The following is a 25,528-nucleotide window of genomic DNA, read 5'->3' on the forward strand; positions in this document are numbered from 1 at the left end:
GTTCGTGAGTTTGAGCCCCGCATGGGGCTCTGCGCTGAGAGCCTGGAGCCTGCTTCAGATTCTGTCTCCCTCTCTCTCTGCCCCTCCCCCACTCACGCTCTGTCTTTCCCTCTCTAAAAAATATTTTAAAAATGTTTTTAAATACATAATCATTTAGAAACAGGGAGACTGTATATTAAAAATCTACATTTTTGGTTACTCTTGAAAATTTGGGAAAGTCTCATGACACTGGAGCCTCCACCTCACGGATCCACAATCTGATATGCACTCCTGCTCTTCTGAGTGTTCTCAGCATTGATAGGGAAGGGGGAGGGGCAGTGCAACAGTCACATAGCCTAGGTTCAAATCCTCCCTGCCTGACTTCAGCCAAGTACCTGAACCTCAGAGTTTTCAGTTTCCCTGTCTGTAAAATAGGAATGTTAATGATATATAATTCAGAAGCTTACTGTATTAAATGATATAAAATGCATAAAGCCCCTAAAACAGGGCCTGCTGCAGTGGTCAATACAAATCAGCTGAGGGCTACCTTAGGGTGCAGGAGGGAGGGGTGGGGAGGGGAAGAGGGAGGGAAAGCTCTGGCTACCCTTTCCCTGACTTCTCAGTAGCACCCTTTTCTGCAAGGGCTGAGGCCTCCCCAAATTTCTTAAGACTTCTCACCCTCCCCTTGGCCACTTTTAGGGTCTGAGATCTATAAAGTGACCAGTCTCTTCCCCTCTCCCACACCCAGGGAAGTCCATGACCACCTGGAGTCAATATCCGCCCAACCCCCATCTCCTAAGCTCTCGGTACCTGCCAGGCATGGGGGTAGGTGCTAGAAGGAGTGAGGAGCAAATAATGAGTGACCCCTGTGCTCTGCTCTATCAGGGGAGCCAGACATCAGGTCCTCTCACAAAGACCTGTGTAATCACTAACGCAGACCTCTGAAGGAAAGGAATTTGCAGATGGGAAAAGATAAAGTCCACAACCTGAACTGGGGGATTTAGAATGGCAGTTCTCAAAAAAAAAAAAAAAAGAGAGAGAGAGAGAGAGAGAGAGAGAGTGGCGGTTCTCAAGTGCACAGATCAGAATCACCTGCAGGGTTTGTCAAACAAGCTGCTGGGCCCTACCCCCAGAATTTGATTCCTTAGCCCTGGGCTTGGACCTGAGAATTGGCATTTCTCTCTCTCTTTTTTTAACGTTTACTTATTTTTGAGAGAGACACAGTGCAAGCGAGGGAAGGGCAGAGAGAGAGAGAGACACAGAATCAGAAGCAGGCTCCAGGCTCTGACTTGTCAGCACAGAGCCCAACACGGGCCTCCAGCTCACGAACCGTGAGATCATGACCTGAGCCGAAGTCAGACACTTAACTGAATGACCCACCCAGGTGCCCCTAAGAATTGGCATTTCTTTATTTAAAAAAAAAAAAAAAAATATTTTTTATTAAAAAAAATTTTTTTTTAATGTTTATTTATTTTTGAAAGAGACAGAGACAGAATGTGAGTGGGTTAGGGGCAGAGAGAGAGGGAGACACAGAAGCAGAAGCAGGCTCCAGGCTCTGAGCTGTCAGCACAGAGCCCGACATGGGGCTCGAACTCACGAGCTGTGAGATCATGACCTGAGCCAAAGTCAGACGTTCAACCGACTGAGCCACCCAGACGCCCCTAAAAAAATTTTTTTAACGTTTATTTATTTTTGAAGGAGAGAGCGAGAGAGAGAGAGTGTGTGTGAGTGGGGAAGGGGCAGAGAGGGAGACACAGAATCAGAAAAACAGGCTCCAGGCTAGGAGCTGTCAGCACAGAGCCCGACGCGGGGCTCAAACTCACGAACTGCAAGATCATGACCTGAGCTGAAGTCGGACGCTTAACTGACTGAGCCACCCAGGTGCCCCAAGAATTGGCATTTCTAAGAAGTTCCTTGAGGATGCTGGTCAGGAATCCCATTTTGAGAACCACTAGCTTAGAGGCAGTTCATGGATGAGGTGATGTTTGAGCTGATACCTAAGGTATGAGCAAGAGTTAACTAGGTGGGTGGAGAAGGGCATGTCAGGGAGCAGCATGTGCAAAGACCCTGGGGCAAAGGGAACATGGGACACTGGAAGAAAAAAAGGAAGACCAGTGTGGCTGATGCCTAAAGGAGAAAGGGATAGTAGGTCTTGATCTTAGGAAAGTGAAGGGCCACTGAGTGCTTCGGGTGGCTATAGATGGGCTTTCCAGCAAGTTCTTTGGGCTGCTGTGTAAGAAACAGACCCTGTGGTAGCAACAGGGAGTGGAAGAAGATCTATTAGGTTGTTAATGTAATTGTCCAGGTGACAAATCTGGTGACAGGGAAGATAGAACATGATGGATTTCAGAGGTGTTTAGAGGAAGACTGGGGTGTTTGGTGATGGATAGGCTCTGGAGAGGTGAGGCACAGTGTCCCAACTACCTGCTGCTACATAATAAACCACCCCCAAATTAATGGCTTAAAACAGCAATAATCATCTATTTTGCTCACAGATCTACAATTCAGGCCATGCTCAATAGGGACAGCTCACCTCTGCTCCAAAGTGCTGTCAGTTGGAGTGGCTTACAGGCTGGGGCTGGAGTCATCTGCTCACTCAGTGGGGCAGCTGATGCTGGCTGTCAGCTGGAACCTCAGCTGGGAGTATTGGCTGGGACAGCTCTATGTACCTCTCCATGTGGCCACTTGGCCTCCTCACAGCATGGTGGCTAGGTTCCCAGAAGCAGCATCCCAAGAGATGGGAAGCAGAGGCTGCCAGTTCCTTAAGGCCTGGGCCCAAAGCCTGGCACATCATGTCCGCTGTATTCTATTAGTGTCCCAGGGCCCACATTCAAAGACAGGGACATAATCCCACCTCCCAATTGGAAGAGTATCAAAGAATTTTGGACAGAGAATGCACTGGAGGAGGGCCAGGCTTGGGAAAAGATCATGAATCTAGATCTGATGGAGAAAAGGGGAGAAAGGACCCTCTTCAAGTGCCAGACATGGTCTTAGCTGCCTTAGAGTCCTGGCCTAGAGCCTGGCATGGAACGGCCCTGCCAGCCACAGTACCCCTTCCCACCATCTTCCACATTTTCCAGCATGGGGCAGCCCATGGAGTCTGGAGTTAGGTGACTAAGGAAAGACCCCAGAAACAACCCCCCTGGTCCCATGGGGTCCTATGGGTTGAACAAGCTGGGGCTCTTGAACCCCAATCCTACCATACCGTTCCTAAAATGTCTTGAATTTGCCCATTCCTCTTACTTCCCACTGTCCCAGCTCCAGGCAAGCCCTGCCATCTCTGGCCTCGGCCACTGCCCAAAGCTCTCCTAACATTCTCCTTGCTACTACTTTCCACCTCTCTATAGAACATTCTCCACTTGCCTCAGAGGGCTCATTTTAAATATTAATCTGATCACTTAAATCCTCTGTTTAAAACCCTCCAGGACACCCAGGGTGTGATCCAAAGTCCAGGTTCTGGGCCTGCTAGTTTCTGCATGATCCAGCCTCACAGTACCTCAAGCACACTGATCCTCCAACAGGCCAGATTTGCTCCTGCCTCAGGGCCTTTGCACTTGCCATGTCTCTTCCAACTCTTTGTGTGACTGACTTCTCTTTGTCCTTCAGGGCTTGGCTCAAATGTCATCTTTTTTTTTAAGCTTATTTTTATTTATTTTGAGAGAGATATAGAGAGCAAGCAGGGGAGGGGAAGAGAGAGAGGGAGACAGAATACCAAGCAGGCTCCATGCCCTGTCAGCACAGAGCCCGATATGGGGTTTGAACTCACAAACTATGAGATCCTGACCTGAGCCAAAATCAAGAATCGGATGCTTGACTGAACCATCCAGGCTCCCCTCAAATGTCACCTTCTTAGAGGTCCTCCCTGACCACCTTATCTAAAGTAGACCACTCTCCATAGCATAATTTACGGAGTTGTTAAGTCACTATGTTGTACACCTGAAACTAATTAACATTTTGTGTCAACTAGACTTCAATAAAAAATAAAGTAGACCGTTCTCCCCAATGCCGTCTTTAACTCATCACTGTTTTATTTCCTTTTTAGCCCTTAGCATCGCTCATTCATTCTGTCAGCTATCCGGTCAACAAATACCGACTTAGCAGTTACTTTGTGTCAGGCACTGTTTTAGGCACTGGGGAACACAGATGTGAACGAAATTGATGGGTCCTCCTGCTTTACAAGGCCTTGGGACTAAGCCCTTGGACTTCATCACTGCTCTGTCAGCCCTTGCCATTTCGTGATCTCCTCCAGTCATGGGCATCAAACGTCACATATACAATATACCCCTGGTCCTACGTGAAATCCAGAAGAGCACATCCAACAGCCTGTTCACAGCTCCACCCAAGTATCTAATGTGCATCTGTCTCAGGCTTATTGTATCCAAAGTGCAATTCCTGGGGCGCCTGGCTGGCTCAGTCGGTTAAGCGTCTGACTTTGGCTCAGGTCACGATCTTGTGGTTTGTAGGTGTGAGCCGTGTGTCAGGCTCCGTGCTGACAGCTCAGAGCCTGGAGCCTGCTTCGGATTCTGTGTCTCCCTCTCTCTCTGCCCCTCCCCTGCTCGTGCTCTCTCTCTCTCTCTCAAATAAATAAACATTAAAAAAAAATTTTTTAAAAACCAAAGTGCAATTCCTGACTTTCTTCTGTCTCCTGTCCCCAGACCTGCTCCTCCTATCATCTTCTCCATCCTCCCAATTGCTCATCCAAAAATTCTGGAATGATCCTGGACTCCTCTCGTTCTAGCTCATCAGCACATCATTATGTCCAGCTCTACTTTTTTAATGTTTTTATTTATTTTTGAGAAAGAGAGAGAGAACGAGCAGAGTAAGGGCAGACAGGGAGGGGGACAGAAGATCCAAAGTAGGCTCCCCGCAGAAAGCAGCAAGCTTGATCCAGGGCTCAAACTCACGAACTGTCACCAACCGGGAGATCATGACCTGAGCAGAAGGCGGTCGCTCAACCGACTGAGCCACTCTGGCGCCCCAGCTCTACTTTAAAACATATCCAGGATCTAGCCACTTCCATCCACCTCCCGTCACCCCAGCCCAAGTGGCTGTCATCTTCCCTGTATTATGGTGATGGCATCTGAACTGGCCCCCACCCGCCTTTGCCTAGGAGCAATCTGCTCCCTACACAGCAGCCGTTAAAAATGAAAGGGGTGCCTAGGTGGCTCATGGCTCGGTCAGTTAAGCGACTGACTCTTGATTTTGGCTCAGGCCATGATCCCAGGGTTGTAGGATCGAGTTCTGCGTTGGGCTTGCGCTGAATGCAGAGCTTGCTTATGATTCTCTCTCTCTCTCCCTCCCTCCCTCTCTCTGCCCCTCTTCCCTGCTTGTGTGCTTGTGTGCTCTCTCTCTCTCTCTCTATCTCAAAAAAAAAAAAAAAAAAAAGGAAAAAGATCACAGGGCTCCTCTGCTCCCAGGAGAGGGTTTGCACGGCCCCAGAATCGCCCTGCCTCCTCTCCTACTCCCTGTGCTCCAGCCACGCCACCTCCCGGATGGTCTTTGCTCAGGGCCCACTCCTGCCTTGGGACCTCACACCGGTCCTGCCCTCAATTCCTAACTCAGGTAAGGCCTTCCCTGCCCGCTGTATGTAACCGTCCAAGCCCTTAGCTCCACGCCAGCACTTTCCATGCCCTTCCTTACTCTTCGCTTCCTGTCCCAGCACAGCACCTCCCGACACACCATATAGTTCACTTGCTTATTTTACTTATCTGCCTCCTTCTACTAGAACATAAGAACCCAGGCCTCTTTCCTTCACAGCTGTGTTCTCTAGTACCTAAAGTGGGGCCTGGCTCTTAGCAAGGACTCGGAGGTCAGAGTGAGGAGGCAGGACTGACCATTAGATGGAGCAAGGTGGACATCCCTGATTTGGACAAGAGCAACACAAACGAAAGCATCTTATTTGGTCACTAGTTCTTTTGGTGTCTGTCGCTTCCTACCAGAATGTTAAGTTTTAGAAAAGCAAGGACTTCATTGGTCTTGTTTTCTGCTGAATCTCTGGTACCCAGAACAGCACCTGGCACATGGCGGGCACTCAGGAAAAGCTGATTGAAAACAATAGATGCCAGTGGCCAGTCATAGGACTTCTCCTCTTTGGGTGTTGGTTCCAACATCAGGAAAATGGGATTGAAAATGCCTGTTCTAAAGGACTGATTTTAGGGATTGATGATATAATGGCTGTCGTGCCTGGGACACGGTAGGTGTTCAATAAATATCACATTCCTCTCTCTGTTTCCAGCCCCCACCGGCCTGCCTCTCCCCCCACTCCCCACCCTGAGGCCTCTGGACAGCCGGAATGTTGATGAATGTTTAATCGCACCGTCAGGCACCACACACAGTGTTGTAAAGACCCATCTGGATTTTCGCAAAACCCAGGAAGGGCTGGGATCACCAGGAGCCTCATGATCCTCTTAAGAGGATGCTTTCTGCTCCAGCTGCTCCAGCTGTTCCAGTGAGGATTTTCTCCCAGCCCTGCCCCGCCCCCCCAAGCTTCAAAAACCATTCTCCTTAGTATATTCTCAGGAAGAGGAGAGGGAAGAGAGGAATGGAGAGACCCATTTTCCTGGGGGAGAGAGAATGGAAACAAGGAGGGGGTTCCCGAGAACTCACATGTTTAGGGCCTGGCCAGAAAGAGGCCCAGGGTCCTGCCCTAAAGGGGGAAGGGGGAGCATGTGGGCTGCAGTGTGATACAGGGTGAAGTATCCGTTGTGCTGGAAAGTGGCGGCCCAGTAAGTATGCTCCTTCTTCTGGAGATAGTACACATAGAGAGAGACCAAAAAAAAAAAAAAAAAAAAAGTAGCAGATGTTAACACCTGGTGAATCTAGATGAAGAATATTTGGGTATTGATTTTATTAACACTGCAATTTTTCTGAAGATTTTATTCACTGTGCTATGCTTGCAACTTTTCTCTAGGTTTGAAGTTTTTCCAAATAAAAACAGTTGGGGGCAAAGAGAAATAGTGACAAAGATGCTAGTGGCCCACTCAGTGACCATTGTCCCCTTGTCATACTTTGACTCTGGGAAGTCGTATGCCCGGCTAGATGACCACAATTTTCCAGCCTCCCTACAGCTAGGCATAGCCAAGAGACATGCAAAAGTTGTTAACTTCCAAAAATTCCTCGTGAGAGAGACAACTGGCAGGTGTTCTTTTTACCCTACTTCCCCTCCTCCTGCTTTCTGCATAGATATGATGGCTGGAGCCGCGGCAGCCATCTTGGACCATAAGATGACCTTGAAGGTAGAATCCATGTACTAAGAATGGTGGAGCAGGAAGAAAGGAGACTAGTTCCTGATGAATCTGGACTTTTCCACCTGCTGGATCCTCTGCCAAGAATGCCCACCATCACTTACTTGTAGGGTCCTTCTCATCTTTCAAAACCCAGCCAGAATGTGACTTTCTCCTGGAGGCTTTCTGTAGGTGCCCCTTCCTTCCTGGGCTCCCGTAGCCCCTGTGCTGCTGTTAAAGTCCCTGATAGCCACTTGCTGTGAATCCGAGGGCTTGTTGCTACTCATCGCTTTGGCCCCTCGGTAGCATTTAACCAGCTCTCCTCTAATCCTCTTGGTATCCCTACTACTACTCCTTCCAGCTTCTCCTCTTCCCCGTGCTGCTCCCTCTCAGTCTGTTAGCCAGGTCCCCTGCCCCTGGCCACACAGGAAGTTTGCAGTGCCTCAGGATTCTGTTCTGGACTCTCTCCTTTTCACTCTCCAGGTTCCCCTGTGCAACTGCACCCTCCCCATGGCTCCAGCCGCCACCTCTGTGCTAATGACCCCAAATCCAGCGGTGTGCTAGGCTGGCTTAGACCAGCTTATGAGAGCAGTTATTAAATCTTCAGGAATTTCTGAGCCAGGTGTAAAGTCATTATTTAAAAATTAAATTCTATACACTTATGGTTATATAAAAATTATGTTTAAAATATAATAAACACTCAGGGTGCCTGGGTGGCTCAGTGGGTTGAGCGTCGGACTTCAGCTCAGGTCACGATCCCACAGCTTGTGAGGCCAAGCCCCGCGTCAGACTCTGTGCTGACATCTCGGAGCCTGGGGCCTGCTTCAGATTCTGTGCCTCCCTCTCTCTCTGCCCCAACCCACTCACATTCTGTCTCTGTCTCTCTCAAAAATAGATAAACATTAAAAATGATAATAAAACATAATGGACACTCAAAACAGAACTTTCTAATTATTTTACTATTTTCCATTTTCTCTTTTCCATTTACTATTTTCTATTTTCTTAAGATTGTTTTTACCTATTTTGTCTGTGTGGTGAAAATACCGTAAAAGGCCATACTATGGCCCATCTCTTCCCAATTCTCTGCTCTGTGACAGTGAAATCAATCATGGTGGGGGGAGGGGGGGCGGGATTTACCCCATGGATGTGGGCAACCTCTACAAACCAAGGTACTTCTCTGCTTAGAAAGCCATGTGTTAAAGATTTCCTAGTACACCATGGCCCAGATCTATATGTGGAGCCAGCCCTGGGTGACTTCCTGAGCTCCAGGCTCAGACATCCTACTGTCTGCCAAACACCTCCTCTAGTTCATCTGTCAAGCACCACACAGTCAGCCCCAATCATGCCCCAAACAAGCTCCCCATCACCCCCACCCCCGAGGCTGCCCCATCTCCTCAATGCCTGTTTCATTTTGCAATAGCATCTCTCACCTGCTGTCCTGGGAACCTTCCCGGACTCATCCCTCTCCCTCTTCCCCAGCACCTAAGTTACCTCCTGAATAATACCCAACTATCCCTCCAGCCCTCCTCCAGCCTCCCTTCGGCTTCCACGGTTCAGGCTCCATCATCCCTCCTGTGGCTTCTGCCCCAGCTATCTTGTGATCTTCTGTGTCCTCTATCCAACCCACCTCTATTTAGTCCCACAAAACGCAAATCGCATGTTGGTCTCTCTTGTGCTTAAAATCCTCAGTGACTTCCCAGTTCCTACAGTTGGAAATACAGACACCCTTCACGTGGTCTTTCTCTCTTCCTCCTGTCCCTCCTGCTTGGTCTTTCTTCATCACCGATTCTGACATTCAGGGGCTCTTAGTCAAGAGTCACAAAAATTGCTTCTGGCTAATTTACGTAGATAAGGATTTTATTATCCGACACTGGAGAGCTCAGAAACTCTCCAGGAAGGCCAGAGAGTCCCCCTTCAAGACCACACTGCCTGGAATAACGCCCCAAATCGCACGGCCAAGCAGACCCCCTGCTGCTACAGCACCCCCCCCCCCCCCCCCCCGCGGATAAGGCAGCTTTTCCTGTTCGTGCTGGACACTCCCAGAAGCAGTGTCACCGCTGCCTGTGGTCCCCGGTAGGAGCTGCTACCACCAATATCACCTGCCCTCACCAGAGCAGACTGCCCTCCTTCCCTGATTCTTCAGGTTCCAAGTCTGGGACTGGCCTGTCTGGGTTTGAAGTTACAGGTCTTGGCTGCAACAAAGGCCAAGAAAAAACCGTCAGCTCCTAGAGGGGGAGATGGACCCTGGCTCATAAAGTGGGAGATTCCCCCCCCAACATAGGAAGGGGAGAGTGTCAATGCTGAGGGCTCAAAAATAATGGCAAATGTCCCTTATGCTAGCTTTTAACACTATACAAGTAAAATACTATTCAAAGTAAAATAACCAAACAGCATAAGAAGGAAGGTGATAAAATGGAAAACTTTCTCTCCCTGAGTGTTCTCAGCCCCACTTGCCAGGGGCAACTACTGTGAACAGTGTTTTGGGAGTCCTTGCTGGTGTGGTCCTTATATATCTAGATATAAGTAAACGTGTACATATTTGTATATAAGGGGTCTGTATATAACTATGTGTACGTATGTATCAAAACTGACTAGTTCCATACATGATGGTTTAGCACGTCAAGCTGTCACCTTACACTATTTCTTGCTACACTCCATGTCAGTACACATGGGTCCTGCTCATCCTTTGTGACAGCAACATAGCATTTCACTGGGTGGATGTAACACACTTCACCAGCCAGTCCTCTATGGATGGACACAGATTATTTCCGGTGCTGCAGTGAACATCCTTGCACAAATGTCTTGCATGTTTGTGTGAGTAAATCCAAGGAATAAATTCCTGGAAGGGGAACTGTTGGCTCAAAAGGAGCATGCATTTATGTTTTTGGTAAACATTGCCAAACTGCCTTCCAAAAAGCATGCACCAATTTGCAGCTCTAGCAGTGGCCTATGAACACTTTATTCCAGGCCCTGCACAGTCTGGCTGCCTCCTCACCTCATCACCTGTCACTTATACACCCCGCATTTCCAGCCACAGTGCCTTTGCCCATGCTATGCCCACAGCCTAAAATACCCTTCCTGCCTGTCTTCCAGGTAAAAATCCTGCCTCTCTCAGGAGACCTATCACAGATGTCACCTCCTCTGTATAGACTTCCCTGACTCCCCTAAGCTGCCAGAGTCCCCTTCCTCTAGGATCCCATAGCTTCTTGGGCATAATTATGTCATAGCTCCAACTGAGGGCCTATGTGTACCTGGCATTCTATGGCCATTTGACAATCACCACCATAACACACACACACACACACACACACACACACACACACACACACACACACACAAAGTGGTCTTGTCCACCTCCTCATTCCTTCCTGGTCCTCCAGCTGCACTTCCTTTTATCTATTCCCAAGCACCGTCCTGTCTCAGTGCCTTTGCACTTGCCAATTCCCACTCTGAATCTTGTCCATGTTGGCCTTGGTCCCTCTCTGGGGTCTCTGCTCCCATTGGCCTCCTCACAGAGGTCTTCCCTGGACACTCTGTCCCAAGTCCCCCCTCTAGTCATTCTGTTACATCAGCCATTCATTATCTTCATAACACTCCTCACAAGCTGAAACAATCTTCTTAGGTGTAAGTGTTGACATGTTTGTTTTCTGTCCTGTGTCCCATTTCTGCACACACACAAACACATCATTGTAAACTCCCCAAGGACAGGGACCTTGTTTTCCTTTTCCACTGTCTCCATTGCCTCAAACTTACCTCGCACCTGTCTAAATCCTCAATCAACCTTCGTTGAGCGAATCATCCATCATCCACTATTTTACAGAAAAAGAAACTGGGGTTCAGAAAGGAGAGCTGAGTAGCCCAAGGTCCCACAGTTAATAAAAGCACAGCTGAGATTCGAACCCCTTGAATCCCAAAGGCAACTGCGTGCAGTTTTTTTTTTCCCTACTCTTGGCACTCTGCATTGTCTCCGCCGCCAGACTCGGCTCCTGGGGTCGGGACGCGAGTCTGACGCCCAAGGGTCCCCAGAGGCGCGTCGGGGGCCGCCCCCGGAGGCCAGCGGGCTCCGCGGAGATGTCACCCTCCCCGCCCCCTGTCAGTCAGGCTGAGGGGGCGGCGCGGCCGCCAGAGGGGGCGCTGAGCTCAGAGCTGCCGCAGCGCCCGAGCGGGAGCCGGAGCCCGAGCGTGAGAGCAGCAGGGCGCAAGGCGCGATCCGTGGCTGGCGACGCACCCAAGGCCAGGGCACTGCTGCGCCCCGGCTCAGGGCCCGCGCCCCGCCTGCTGCCGACGGACCTGGGCGCCTAGCGAGGCCCCGATTCCCCATCCGCCCCGAGCCCACCCCAGCCCGGCCTAGCCGAGCCCCAGCGTCCGCCGGCCGCAGCCGCAGCCGCTGCTCCATCCCAAGCCCGGGCTCAGCTTCCAGGTGAGGCGGTCGCGCTCCGGACGCCCGGGTTGGGGAAGGGCTGGGGATGGAGAGGGGACTGGGCGGGATGGGGAAAGGGCTGGGAGCAGAGTTGGGGAACCCGCTGGAGAACGGGGAGACGGCTCCGCTAGGTGCGTGTCAGTGTGTGCCCTGGGGTATGTGTGACTGCTGCTCTGTGTCTGCAACTGCCTGGGTGGCCTTGTGGACGTGCGCCCGTGCCCGTGTTCGTGTGTCAGGGTGTCCGTGCGCGTTTGAACGTCTGCGTGTCCTGTATGTGCACGTGAGCGTGTCGGTGGAGAATGTTTGTGTGTATGGTCGTGTGACTCTGTCGTGTGTGTACGTACAGGCAGGCGCTAGGGCTGCGCGCCGAGCCCAGCACCCCGGTTCCTCGGGGCTGCAGGTTGCAGGGCCCCGGATAACCGAGGCAGTGGATCCTCCCGCGTCCCTGGGTTTCAAGGACGCTAGGACTCGTCGCGGCCCTGTGGCCTCACGCTGGGCAGGGGGTAAGACGGGAGGGGGCTCCCGGTCCAGAAGAGCGCTGGAGTCTCAGGAGGGAGGGGAGGGGGCCCGGCGTCCAAGGGGAAGGGCTGGGGTGAGGGTGCGTGGCCAGCGCACCCGTGCCCGTGTGTTCGCCCTCCCCAGGCCGCCAGGATGGACGTGTTCATGAAGGGCCTGTCCATGGCCAAGGAGGGCGTCGTGGCCGCCGCTGAGAAAACCAAGCAGGGGGTCACCGAGGCCGCGGAGAAGACTAAGGAGGGCGTCCTCTACGTCGGTGGGCAAGGGGCAGGGCTTTGGGGCTACTGGGTTCCGGTCCTTGGAGGGAGTGTGGCTGGGGTCCTTAGAGGGAGGGTGTGGGGTGGGGGGAGGGGTCTGGGCAGGAGAATATGAGTCAGCAGATGGGGCCGGGTCAGCAGGGGTCACCGAGGACGGAGGCAGCCAGCTGAAGGAAGCCTGGGTCAGTGATGACACCTATGGGGAGGGGGGAGTGGGGGAAGAGTTGGTGAGGGTGGGGTTCAGCTGAATGGCCGGGGACCAATGTATTGGTCAAAGCAGGTAGCCTTTTATTTTCCCCCTGATTCTTCACATGATTAATAGTTACCTGGAGTTGGAGTTGAGCCCTTACTCTCTGCCAAGTATTGTGTCAAGTGCCATAATGCCCATTACCTCACTTTATGCTCCCGGCCCATTCCACAGAGGTCTAACTATGGTGCTCAAGGTCACACAGCTGCTGAAACCTGAAGCTGGAGTTCGAGCCAAGCTTTATGAACTCCAAAGCCCCTCTCCTTGCAGGCCCTCCCTCCTGGGGCTCCCTGTTCGCCCTTCTCTCCAGCTACTTCCATCTCTGACTTGCTCTGAGGGTCTTTCTGCCTGCCAATGCCTGTGGTTGCACCATTGCCCTCTCTCTGGGTCCATCCTCCTAGCAGCTTCCAGCTGTGTCAGGAGAAAGACCAAGTGGTTAAAATCTCTCACCCCAAGGGTGAGAGGAGAGGGAGCCCCCAGGGTCCTCGGCATAAGGGGATTCAGGGCCCCAAACTGACAATTACTGAATTTGTATGGTGGTTCAGAGCTTACTAGTGTGGAGTAGGCAGAATTACCCTTCATGTATGTTGAAGAGGGCTGGTTAATTTGGCCAGGTTTGTGGCAGATTTGGGATTGTGGCGATGTGCAAAATGTTTGTTGACTTCTTGCTATGTATGTACTAGGAGCTGCTGACTTTCCGGATAGCGATACAGATCATTTGCATAGTGGCATGTGACATCAAGTGGCTGGGATGGGGACCACTTCAGTAGGGGAACCCGAGGGGGTGGTATTTGAGCTGAACCCCAAAGAATAAGGAGCTGGGTGGGGGAGGGGAGTTGGAGGAAGCAGAAAAGGCCTGAAGGAGACAAGCCTGGAGAGCAGAGGGCAGGAAGCAATGGTAGGGGATGAGATCAGAAAAATGGGCAAGAGCCAATTCATGAGAGAGCCCTTGCGGGCCAGGGCAAAGGATTATTACAACTGCCACGAGAGATTGTAAGCTAGGGACAGACATGATCTGATTTCAGCGTAGAAAGATTCCTCGGGCTTCTGGGGAGAGACCAAATGCAGGGAGGCCTGCCGGGAGGTGGTATGGCTGGAGCTAGGGCACAGGGGATGGAGACAAGGCAGGGGCTTGAGCCCACATCTGCCAGGCCCCAGCTTTGGCCTCTCCCCTGCCTCCCCCCTGCCTCCCCCCTGCCTCCCCCCTGCCTCCCCCCTGCCTCCCCTTACCCAGCCCTTTCACTTCTATATGGATCCCTGGCTCCCTGGCTCCCTGGCTCCCTGGCTCCCTGACACAGTCTCCCTGCTAACAGACTCAAAGCACCCCCTTCCCCTTAGTTTGGCACCTCCTACTCCTCCCCCTGCCCAGGAACCCCTGACGGCCCCCTGTTCCTACACATTAAAACCTCAGCTTCCTATAGCCACAGTTCATGGTCCCACCTCAGTCTGTATTTCCATCTCTGCAGATGCACAGACAGCATTGATGTGCTCTGTGCAGGTCCAGAAAGCACACCTCATTGTACCTGTCCGCAGGGTTTCTGGTGCCTGAGATACCCTCCCCACCCCCACCCCCACCCCCACCCCACCCACACCCACACCCCCACCCACACCCCCAGTCTCCTTTCTGCGTATCTGCCTGTTCCCCATTTGTCAAGGCACAGACAGTGCTCTCTCCCCCCTTCACGTACCCTTGGAGGCTAGAAGTCCCCTCCCCACTACATGAGTTCCAGGACACCAAATCTGCCCTTCTCTTATCCCCATCCGACAGTGAGCCATTGGCCTGGGGCGTGGCACAGAGCAGGTGCCAACAAATGTTTGTGGGAGGAATGACTGGGTACAAGCAGCCCGCCTCCTGCTGTCTCGGTCTGGCTGACCTTAGCCCGGAGGATCCTGCCTTCCCATGCTGTCCTCTCCTCCTTCCACCAGCCTCAGCCCTACTAGACACCCATTTACCTATTCTGGGGTCTGCCAGCTGTTGTCTGCACTGCCAGATCCTCAGTATAGCAGACTCCCCACTTCCCTGAGGGCTCCTGCCCCCCACATCAGATCACGCCATCTTGCCTTTCCCAGCTACCTCCTAAGAAGGCCTGGCCAATGCCATGGGTGTCAGTCCCCCTGACACCCATCGTGCACCTGAGACCCCTCATTTCATCCAGAAGGAGAAATTCACACCCCAGTTAGGAGAAGAGTCTTTAGTTGGAATGGAGTGGGAGCTGGCGGGGGTGAGTGTCCATAGGTGAGGTGTGGGCAGTCAGGCCTCAAGGACACCAGAGGAACCTTTCCAAATACGAACCTCCCAGCTCCAGCCCCACCCCCACCCCCACCCCCACCCCCACCCCCACCCCCACCCCCACCTGCTCACCCTGGTCGGACAGTTAAATGAAACCGGGGAAGTAGAGTGCTGGCTCTCAGGCGGCCTTCCCCAGAGGGGTGTGGGTATCATTTCAGGTGGAGAAGGGGCAGACTGTGGGGGAGAACTCACAGTCCTCAGGGAGCAGGTGTGGAGGGTTCAGTGCAGTGATGAGGGATGTACCTGTGGGATTTGGGGGCCCAAAGAGGCGGTGATGAGGCCAGGATGCCCACTGTTGTCTGGATCCCTCTGCCCACTCTGTAAACCCCGTGCTTGCCAGAGTGTCTGTTCCCTCAGCTCAGAGTCCTTATGTGTGCTCCTTTTTGTCCCTGCAGGAAGCAAGACTCGAGAGGGGGTGGTACAAGGAGTGGCCTCAGGTACCAGCCCAGCCCTGGCACAGCCCCCTTCCCACACCTCGGGCCTGGGATCTGACTGGGATCTGGAGGTGGGGGGCTGGCGGTGGAAAAGGGTACCCCCAAAGATTCCTGAGAGTGTGCTCCACAAGGGAGGCAAGCCCTGGGACACCACGAGGGACAGATGCATCTATGTCTGCTTTACCTTGGCCCCCAATCTCCTTCTCAAATCCTATACCTGCTCCAGTGGCTGAAAAAACCAAGGAGCAGGCGTCACATCTTGGAGGAGCTGTGTTCTCTGGGGCTGGGAACATTGCAGCAGCCACAGGCCTGGTGAAGAAGGAAGAATTTCCCACTGATCTGAAGGTGAGCTTTCCTCTCGCCATGCACACGCGCACACACACACACACACACACACACACACACACACACACACATGCCAGGCAGGCACACCTGTATGGGTGCCATACCTTGTCTCACGTTCTGCAGGGCCCTGCTAGACTCAGCTCAGAATGAGTCTGCATGAAGTTGTGCATGGGTGTTGTGCTTCCTGTGACAGTGACCCAGATCTGATTGTATACATGTATCCTGCTTGTGAGCGTGACCTCGACCACTTAGGGCCACGTCTGTATGTCACTGATTGTTCATTCATTTCTTGTCATTCAATAAGTATCCATGCCAGAGAGGAATTATTCTAGGGGTTGCCACAGTGAATATGTTCATGGACCTGACACTGTAGTGGGAGAAGATAGAAACTAAGAAGCCAACCAATAAACCAGATGGTTTCAGACAGGGATAAGTGCTATGAAGAAAAGACAAAGGTGATGCGATAGAGAGTCAAGCGGTAAGGGGACTGCTTTAGTTGGGAGGGCTGCTCTGACAAGGTGACATTTGAGCTGACACCCAAGGGATGAGGCAAGCCATGCGAGAATTGTATTTCAGGCAGTAGGAACAGCATGTGCAAAGGCCCTGAGGCAGGCATGAGCAAGTGTTGGCCATGGAGGAGGGGCGAAATATGCATCACATATTTGTGCAGGCATGTTCCTCCGGGGGGAGTGACAGTGGCTGTCCACGTGCGCATGAAGGCAAATACTTTCATTAGAATACACTACAGCGTAAAAGCTGTGATCTCTGAAGCGCTGCAGAGTTGGATTTGAATCCCAACACCACTGCATCCTGACTGTGTGACCCTTGGCAGATCCCATCACATCTCTGAGCCTGATTCTTTGGCTTTAAGACAGAAGATGAATACAATAGGGCTCTAACATAGATTAGGGATAATACATATTGGAGGTTCTCAAAACGTATGTGCGCATCAGAATCATCAGGAGGTCAGGTTAAAATGCAGACTGTTGGCCACATCCCTAGAATTTCTGACTCTCTAGGTCTGAGATGGGACCCGAGAGTTTGCATTTCTAACAGGTACCCAGGTAATGCTGATGCTGCAGGTTCAAGGACCACACTTTGAGAACCACTGAGGTAAAGAGCCTGACTTGCATTCAGTGAGTGCTTAGTAAAAGATGATAGCCCTGCCATCGTATGAGTGATCCATACCTGCCCCCAGGGGCGCACGTGACCACAGGTGTGCATGGAAGTGCACCACCGTGACAGTGCACTCTGTGGTCCTATATGTCTGCCAGACATTCCTCCTGTGAGGTGCTCCGTGTCTGTCCACGTACAAGTGCAGACCGCCTTCGTGGGCGTGAGGGTCTCTTCAACTTTTGGTTTGGGAGATTAGGTACATTCTGCATGAGTGTATCCACTGGGCTCCGGGAGGAGACCCCACACCACCCTTCACTGCAGACATTTTACACAACTGGTCCTTTCCCCTGTTGGAAGTCTGGGACTTGACTCAGAAGTTCTGGTTCAAGTCCTGCCTATGCATTTTACCAGCTGTGTGACTTCCCGTCTCTTATCATTATTTCCAGGGACCGCTCCCATTCATTGATGTCTTGTACGGGCAGGCAGTGTTCTAGACACGTTACATGGAGTAACGCCACAACTAGCTCACTTTATAGATGAAGGAACTGAAGCCCAGAGAGGTGAAGTGACTTGCCCAAGATCCCAGTTCCTGCCTGTCTCTCTAAGAAGAAGGTGGTTGGGAGGATAAGCTCAGGTTACATCACCGGAGTAGCTTGGTGCCCCACAAGGCCGGCCCCTGTGCTGGGAGCCGGGGTGCTGAGAAATCCAGGTCTGAGTCTGAGTTGTCAGCCTCGAGGCTGTTTGTGAGAGGCCTTTGCACAGAACCATTTCTCTCAGGCCTCCTTCCTCCTACCAGCACTTGTGATACCTCTGCTCTAAGGGGGCTCAAGATCGTGGATTTCCTCTTTAAACAACAGCCCTTTGGGGTTACCGGGCATGGGGAACCCGTGCAAGTCCAGGATGCACATTTCTGAGTGTCTCCACTTCCCAGCCTGCTCGTGTGCATTATCATGGGACCCTCCCCACATTCCTACTCTCATTTCCCATCCAAAGCAGCTGAGTTCACGGTGAAGTGACTTAACCTGATGCCAAATAGCTAGTGAGTGGCCAGGCTGGGATGTTTTTTTTTTTTTTATTAAATTTTTTTTTCAACATTTATTTATTTTTGGGACAGAGAGAGACAGAGCATGAACGGGGGAGGGGCAGAGAGAGAGGGAGACACAGAATCCGAAACAGGCTCCAGGCTCTGAGCCATCAGCCCAGAGCCTGACGCGGGGCTCGAACTCACGGACCGCGAGATCGTAAGCTGGCTGAAGTCGGACGCTTAACCGACTGCGCCACCCAGGCGCCCCTGGGATGTTTTTTAAGTAAACATTTTACTGAGGTACAACGTACACGCAGAAACCACACGACCCCATGAAATTTTCACAGAGGGAACCCCCCCCGCCATGTAACCAGCACCCACAGCAAGACACAGATCATCAGCCCCTCAGAAGCCTGCCTTAGACCTCCTTCCAGTCCCAAACCCCCCAGGCCCAGGCTAGGGTAAGATGAGTGAGGTGTCTGGGGCACAAAATTTGAAGGGGACACTCATTCTCGGGTCTCATTTGCATGTCCTTGAGAGTGAGTACCTTCTTAACATTTGTACCCTTATTCACCTCGCCTTTGTCCTGGCCCTGCCTCCCCCTCCAAGGGTAATTGCTTCTTGACTTCTGACACCACGAATGAGTTGGGTATTTTTCCACTTCATACAAATGTTATCATCAAGTACACGCTCTTCTGTATGTAGCTTCTTTCACTCAACACTGTGAGATTCAGCCATGCATGCATTGGCATGCATTGTCATTCTTCATTCTTGTTGCACATCAACTATCGTGTGATTAGCCATAGTGCACACCTCCATTCTATTGTTGCTGGACATTTGGGTCGTTTCCAAATGATGTGCTCAAGCTATTTGTTTTTAAGAAAGGTTTAAAGTTTATTTATTTGAGAGAGCAAGAGAGAGAGGGAGCAGGGAAGGAACAGACAGAGACAGAGAGAGAGAATCCCAAGCAGGGCTCCTCACTGTCAGCAGGGAGCCTGATGCAGGGCTTAAACTCACGAACTGCAAGATCATGACCTGAGTCGAAATCAAGAGTCAGACACTTAACCAACTGAGCCACCCAGGTGCCCCACAAGCTGGGATTTTTAATACTGGGTGACTCTCAGCAAACTAATTTTTCCCCACCTCCTAGGTCTTGGTGTACCCCATCTGTACACTGGGGGAAATGAGCCAGGTCAGGAGCTATAAACTCTTGTGCCCACAGGGCCCACCTACACTGGCAATGTGAAAGAACTAAAGCTGCCTGGATAGGGGTCAGGCAACTAGACCACAGAGGTGGTCAGGCAGGCCTTCTCAGTGCCAGCCCCCCAGGCTCCCAAGATTCTTACCTCTGCCCAGTAGGGAGGGACTGTGGTTATATGTGGAAAATGGGGAGGTGGTATACCCCCTACCTACAGATTTCCCCCAGGGGTCCAGGAGTGTGCCAGCCCATATGTGGCCTTGTGCAGCCGTGCACGCACCCCAGGTTATTGTGTGTGCTGTGGGCAGCTAGCTCAGTCTTGTGTTTGTGCACATACATGTGCTCACCTGCAGGTGGCTGGCCGTGTGTCTGGCAACCCCCTACTTGTGTGCCTGCTGGTCTGCACCCATCTGGGCAGCAGATGCAGGGGGGAGGGGAGAGTCTTAGCTCACACATCCAAGCAACACCATGAGCTGTTGCTTCCAGCTTATCTTAAAATAGCAACCGCTGAAGAAATCAGGCCACACAGGACCCTGGGGGAGGGATGGGTGGAAGGTGGCAAGGGAATGGCTCAGAGCTCCTGCCCAGCCCTGTCTCAGAGCTTCCATCTCCCTCCAGCCCAGAGGAGCCTCCAGGGTTGTCTCTGGGGTCCTGATGCCCAGCAGAGGCTGACACAAGGCAGGCAGGGATAAATGGGTGATCGAGCGTACTCTCTCCCCATCCCATCCATCCAAGTGATGGAAGCGCAGGCGGCTACCAGGTACTGAGGGGAGGGATATGGAGAGCCTTGTTTCCCCTTTCCACTCCCAGCTTCCTGGTGATCTGGGGTGATTTCACCCCTCACACCTTCACTCCACTTCTGAGGCACTCCAAATAAACAATTTAATGAGAAATTCTGGTTGTACTGCCAACAAAGCCCAGCCTTCCCCCAATCAGCCAAAAGCTTCCCAGGGTACAAATTTCAGGAGCATCTCCAGCTGCCCTCATGGCCCTGTCCCTTCTCTGCCTGCAGCCAGAGGAAGTGGCCCAGGAAGCTGCTGAGGAACCACTGATCGAGCCCCTGATGGAGCCAGAAGGGGAGAGTTATGAGGAACCACCCCAGGTGAGGGGTGGCAGGGCTGGGTGGGGCTTTGGGCATCCTAGAAGATTGCCATCATCCCCAGCTAGGGTGGGAGGACCCTGGTAGGGTAGGGTTGGGCCAGGGAACTTCATACCCCCCTTTTCTAGAACCAGGCCCTAGGAGGTGGCAACAGAGAGGGAGGACAGATGGCGCCTAGCACTGGGCCCCAGGCACCCCTGCCCTGGAAAGTCCCAGCTTCCAGGTTCCTCCCCTGCCCAGGGAGAGGGGCATGCACTGTTCCTCCTTGAAGGGGAGGAGTCTCAGGGCCAGAGCCTGGCCACTTGGTCTCCAACCACTTCCTCTTTTGCTCTTCCCCACTCCATCCCCTATCCCTCTACTGCAGGAGGAGTATCAGGAGTATGAGCCAGAGGCGTAGGGGCCCAGGACGGCCCCCCACCAGCAGCACAATTTCCTCCCTGTCCCCTGCCCCCCCCCCCAGAGCCAGGGCTGTCCTTCTACCCCTTCCCCCCAAACACGAGATCTTCCTTTGCTCCGAGGGGCTCCCTTGGAGCCTGTGTTGGTGTCTGTCCATCTGTCTGTCCTACCCGCCCGCGTCCAATCCTGGGGCGCGGACAGGGCCGGGGCTGTTGCCCCCACGTATGTTGCCCTCCTCCCCACCGCATCCCGTCCAATGTTTCCGCGGGTGTAGCATGTTCTATGTATTTTTAAACGAAGACCAGAAAGCGACGGCTCCCTCCACACATCCCCGACAGAGACTCTCCGAGGGCCCCCCGGGCAGCCCAGAGCCCCCCACCCAACTCCCACAACGATCCCAAGAACGTTTGTTGTTTTGTTTTGTTTTGTTTTTAAACCAAAACCAGGAGCCAGGCTGTGCCATGCCCCCTCCCTCAGCCGGCCCAGTCCGAACGCGGGCGTCGTGTGTCGTGATTGTGGCATGGAGAGTCCCCCACCCCCCGTGTGAGCGTGTCCTGGGTGGGCGGGCCCGGGCGCCTCCCCCCTTCGCGTGTCCACGAATAAAGCCAATCTGTCTGTAGCCGCCGCCGCATGGGCAAAGGCAGGGTTGGAGGTGGGTGGGGGCGGCCTACCGGCTTCCAGGTCCCAGACTACAGGCCTGGCACCCTCAGCCCAGGTACAAGACTGACCACCTCGGGCCTCAGTTTCTCCATCTCCTATCTTCCCCTGGGATGACCTGGAGGGAGAGGGTCTACGCAGGCTGGGAACTGCTGTTGGCTAGGAGTGAAGGTGGCCTCAGGCGCCACCTGCTGGACCGTAAAGCGCCTGCTGGGGTGCAAGGCCAAGGGAAGGAAGCCCAGAGCCGCACGCAGCAGGGCAGGGTGGACGGGCTCACACCTCTCTGCGCACTCAGAGTAGGGACGCGGATGATAACGCACGCGCAGACATGTGTACGGGTATCCTGGTCCTTGCGCGCCAGCCCGAGTGTACGCACCTTAGCAGGCGCGCACGAGCAGACACGCGTGCACACACACTGATCGGCACGTGCAGACTCGCGCGCGCACTCAGTCACACGCGCGCCGCAGAGGAGCCCTCGGAAACCAGCAGCGCGGGCACTGAAAGACCCCGCTTGCGCGCGAGCAGAGCGTTTACAGGTGCATCCCGCAGCGCACACCTGACTAACACAGAAAAACGCACCCAAGGGTAAGGGGAATGGCAGTTGCCCCAGAAGGAGGCAGAGCTCGGGCAACCGATGTTCTATCCCTCCCGGAAAGGCGTCTGAAGGTTTTCGGCTTCGGCTGAGGTGGGCAAGGGTACGCAGAAAGCTGGGAGGCCGGCCAGGAGCCCTGAGAGGATCAGGATCGGCACTAGAGGGCCCCCAACACCGTGTAGGTGTGGGGAAGAAGGGGGCGGAGCCGCCGCGGTGAGGCGCAAAGGCTCCGCCTCCGGCAGGGGGGAAGGCGCTGTTCTGATTGGCATAGAAGCGCCAGCTGAGGCTCCGCCCCCACCGGTGCAGCGCTGCGGCCTCTTTTGCCGCAGTGGCTCTCTAAACCTGGCTCGAACGGAGGCCCCGCCCCCGCCCTTGCGGAAGCCCCGCTTTGCTTTGCCGCAGGGGCCCCTAACCTGGTCTGCGCAAGACGTCACCCCCTTTTCTCCCGGATGCGACCTCCTTTCCGACTTTAGCCCTGCCTCGCCCTTTAGACCCCGGGGCTGGTAGGAGCTTGCTCTATTTAATCAACTCCTAGGTGTTAGCGCTTCGTCTTTCCCTGAGTCGTTGGGGCCTGGAGATGGTGCCAGGGCCGCGTAGGCCTTGAAAGCTGCAAGAGACCGGTCACCTTGGCCTGCAGTGTGCGAGCCATGATTTCCGGAAGTAGGAGGCAGCTGGCAGACGTGTGCGTAGGGAGAACAAACCGGTGGGCTCAAGATTCTCTGATTCAACGTGTGGGTGCCAGGATCTCAGATCCCTTTTGACTGAATTAAGATACTATTTACAAACTCATAGTTTGCAGGGATTGCAAACTCGTGGCCTTCACGTTAACCGTGGCCTGTGGAGATGTTTAATGTGCTGGCACAAGGTTTAAAGGTTTCTCATTTGATTCCAGTTAACGACAGTCCCTTTCCCTCCCCATTGTATTCATCTCATCCACTTCACTCATTTTAATGAACTACCTGGCTGGTAAAGAATGTAAGTTTGCCACCTCTTTTCCAGCTACCATCACCTGATCCCCATTTTTAGATGCTAAAATCAGGTACACCATCTGGCTTATGGGGAGGTTTATTCTTCCTTCCTGAGTGCCAAGCCGCGCACCTGGTTTTCTGAACCTGGTTTTCTGCTCAGAGACCAATGTTGTCATCTGACAGGGTCACTTTAAATGCATTCCAGGCACAGGCCCAGATGCATCCGTGGAAGATACCAGCCCTGTGTCAGAGGGCAGTCCTGACTGTGGGTACACACGTGAGAGGACACCGCTGATGGGTTCCTCCCTTATGAAGGGATGGAACCATTTCTCAAGTGCCCAGTATGTCCCCAGCATCCAACACTTGTCTCCATTATTTTACTTGAAACCATCCTCAAGGATTCCTTGTTATTTTAAAGCCAAATTTATGGATGAGAGAATGGAGGCCAGACAGGCAAAGTTACCTGTCCTCGGTCATATTTCTGGGAAGTGGCAAAGTCCACATTCGGCCCCAAGCCTGAGTCCAAAGCTCACCTCCCTTGGAATTTTCCAAAACGACTTTCTCTGGGGGAGACAAGAAAACACCAACAATAGGGAAACGTGGAGGCAGCCACAGAGCAGAAATAACAGACACTTGTGCAGTTTCATGGAGACTGAAGTGAGATGAAAGGGGTTGAGCTGTGTGGGCACACTTACCTATGTGATGCAGGTGTATCTGCGTCTCCACGTGTACATGGATGTTGCTTGAGTGTGTCATGTGTGATTATTTAGTCGTTCAACAATGCCTGCTCTGTTCTTAGAAGCGAGGGGCTGCAGGTCGATGCCTTGAGAGAGCTCACATCCTCTGGATCCACGAATACTTGGAATAAGATAATTTTGAGTTTTATGACAAACGTAAAACAGAGTGATGTGACAGGATCTGACAAGGAGGGGTGGGTGACCAGTGTAAAATTGGGGTGGTCAAGTCAGGCATCTGAGGTGAGGTTAGAGCTGAAACCTTAATGAAAAGGAGGTTGGCATGGGAAGAGCTGGGGAGCAAGGGCCCACCTCTCTGTTGGCCAGTCCCACCTCACCTGACCCACTCCTTCCTTTCCTTTGCCAGTGCTCTTTCTTCTACCTGGACAGTTCCACCTCTGCCTGTTGAAATCCTTCCCTCCTCTGATCTTAGTCCGTAGCCCTCCAACCAGAAGTGATTTATTTCTCCTCATCACCCCTGTGCCACCCAGCCGTGCACAGAGAACCCACACCCCACACCGCACCCATATTAGCACTCAGAGGGTCTTTGCTGGCTGGCTAATCTGAAAATTGCCCTCTTCCCCCGATGAAGAGCTGGGGGCTGTCCTGGTGTTCCCACCATTCGCCTGTCTCCCTCCCGGTCTCCCCACCCCCATCCCTAGTAATGTGGTTCCACAGCTTTCTCTGGAACTTTATTTTTGTTTTCTCCCTTCCCTATTTATAGCTCTCTCCCCTCCGAACCATCCCTGCATCCATCCTGTTGCCTAGAAACTGGCTCTGGGCTGAGGGTGGGGGAAGGCCAGGCCCGAGCCCAGGCAGGGGGGAAGGAAGAGCTGTCACCCACTCCCCCTCTCAGCACCGCCCCCAGGCTCCCAGAAAGCCACTCCGCCCTCTGCCCAGCACCCACAGCTGTTTTATAAAAGATAAATCAAAATGTAAAAAAAAAACAACAGCTTTTGTGAAGTCCTTCACAGCCTCTAAAGGGCATGATGTGTGTGATTTCATTTGTGCCTCTCAATAGCCTGCCCTGCCAGAGGCCTGCACCCATTTCTTCAGATGAGGAAACTGAGGCTTTGGTAAGCAAAGGACCCACAGCTGAAGTCTTCTCAGTAGAAACTCCGCAGCTCTGGATTTTTTAGACTTGGGATATTGGCCTGAAACACTGAAAAGAAAAATTTTTAAGTATTAAAAAAATAACATGATCCATGAATTGCAGAGGGTAGAGAAAAATGTCATGATCCCGCTGCACACTAAGCAACCGATCACGCCTCGGCCATGACCTCCACAATGCCCCCTCCCAAGCCACTCCACCATGCCCCTTTCGATGCCCCAACAATGGTTTCACCATGCCTCCCACCATGGGCCCACTATGCCACCTCGCAGTCCCCCTACCATGTTCCTACCATGCCCCACGATGCCCAGCTGTAGCTCATCTCCGGCCCTAACACTTATCTTCCACAGATTGGACCAGGAAGCCTGAGCTTGGCTCCTGGCTCTGTCATTTCACCAAGCGGGGTGACCCTGGATAGTTCGTGGAACCTCTTTGAGCTTCAGTGTGCTCAGCTCAAAAGTAAGGATACTAATTTCCACCATGGCACTAATAAGAGAATTAAATGAGATACCGATGAAAAAGTGCTTTGCAGACTGTGGATTGCTGAAACATGTGAGTGATCAATTAGAATAATAAATATTGGGGCACCTGGGTGGCTCAGTCAATTAAGCGTCCGACTTCAGCTCAGGTCATGATCTCACGGTTTGTGAGCTCAAGCCCTGCATTGGGATCTGTGCTGACAGCTCAGAGCCTGGAACCTGCTTCAGATTCTGTGTCTCCCTCTCTCTCTGGCCCTCCTGCTTGCACTCTGACTCTCTCTCTCTCTCTCTCTCTCAAAAATAAACAGACATTAAAAACAATTTTTTAAGTTTAGAATAGTAAATAGTGTTATTGTTGTTATCATCAGGGCCAAGAGATGGGGCAGGGGAACCAAAGTGGGCCCTGGGATCAGAGAGGGAGCCCACAGCCTGTGTCCAGGAAG

General features: G+C 52.7%; 1 protein-coding gene and 1 long non-coding RNA gene across 3 annotated transcripts; both read left to right on the forward strand.

Annotated features, from left to right (window-relative positions):
• The first annotated feature begins 271 nt into the window (after positions 1–271).
• Positions 272–21,163, forward strand: LOC109502794. The gene is made up of 3 exons (XR_002161638.2): positions 272–282; positions 7,596–7,598; positions 20,611–21,163. It is a non-coding gene; the product is annotated as an uncharacterized LOC109502794 (long non-coding RNA).
• On the forward strand, positions 11,331–21,163 carry SNCB (synuclein beta). Of its 2 annotated transcripts, none has more exons than XM_003981223.6 (6): positions 11,331–11,622; positions 12,265–12,394; positions 15,328–15,369; positions 15,593–15,711; positions 20,062–20,151; positions 20,513–21,163. In XM_003981223.6, exons 2-6 carry the CDS (start codon positions 12,274–12,276, stop codon positions 20,543–20,545), a joined length of 405 nt encoding a protein of 134 aa, XP_003981272.1. In that variant the 5' UTR covers positions 11,331–11,622; positions 12,265–12,273; the 3' UTR covers positions 20,546–21,163. The 2 variants fall into 2 exon arrangements, with proteins under 2 accessions (XP_003981272.1, XP_011283515.1); XM_011285213.4 differs by lacking the exon at positions 11,331–11,622 and adding an exon at positions 11,991–12,125.
• Positions 21,164–25,528: the final 4,365 nt, after the last annotated feature.

The sequence above is a fragment of the Felis catus genome, chromosome A1, assembly GCF_018350175.1.
Source record: "Felis catus isolate Fca126 chromosome A1, F.catus_Fca126_mat1.0, whole genome shotgun sequence".
Taxonomy (NCBI): domain Eukaryota; kingdom Metazoa; phylum Chordata; class Mammalia; order Carnivora; family Felidae; genus Felis; species Felis catus.

Excerpts from the sequence above, each read along its gene's own strand:
- SNCB (XM_003981223.6), top strand. The coding sequence starts at position 12,274 with ATGGACGTGTTCATGAAGGGCCTGTCCATGGCCAAGGAGGGCGTCGTG. Across the intron at positions 15,370-15,592 it reads GGTACAAGGAGTGGCCTCAG|TGGCTGAAAAAACCAAGGAG; the intron begins GTACCAGCCCAG and ends TACCTGCTCCAG. Across the intron at positions 15,712-20,061 it reads AATTTCCCACTGATCTGAAG|CCAGAGGAAGTGGCCCAGGA; the intron begins GTGAGCTTTCCT and ends CTCTGCCTGCAG.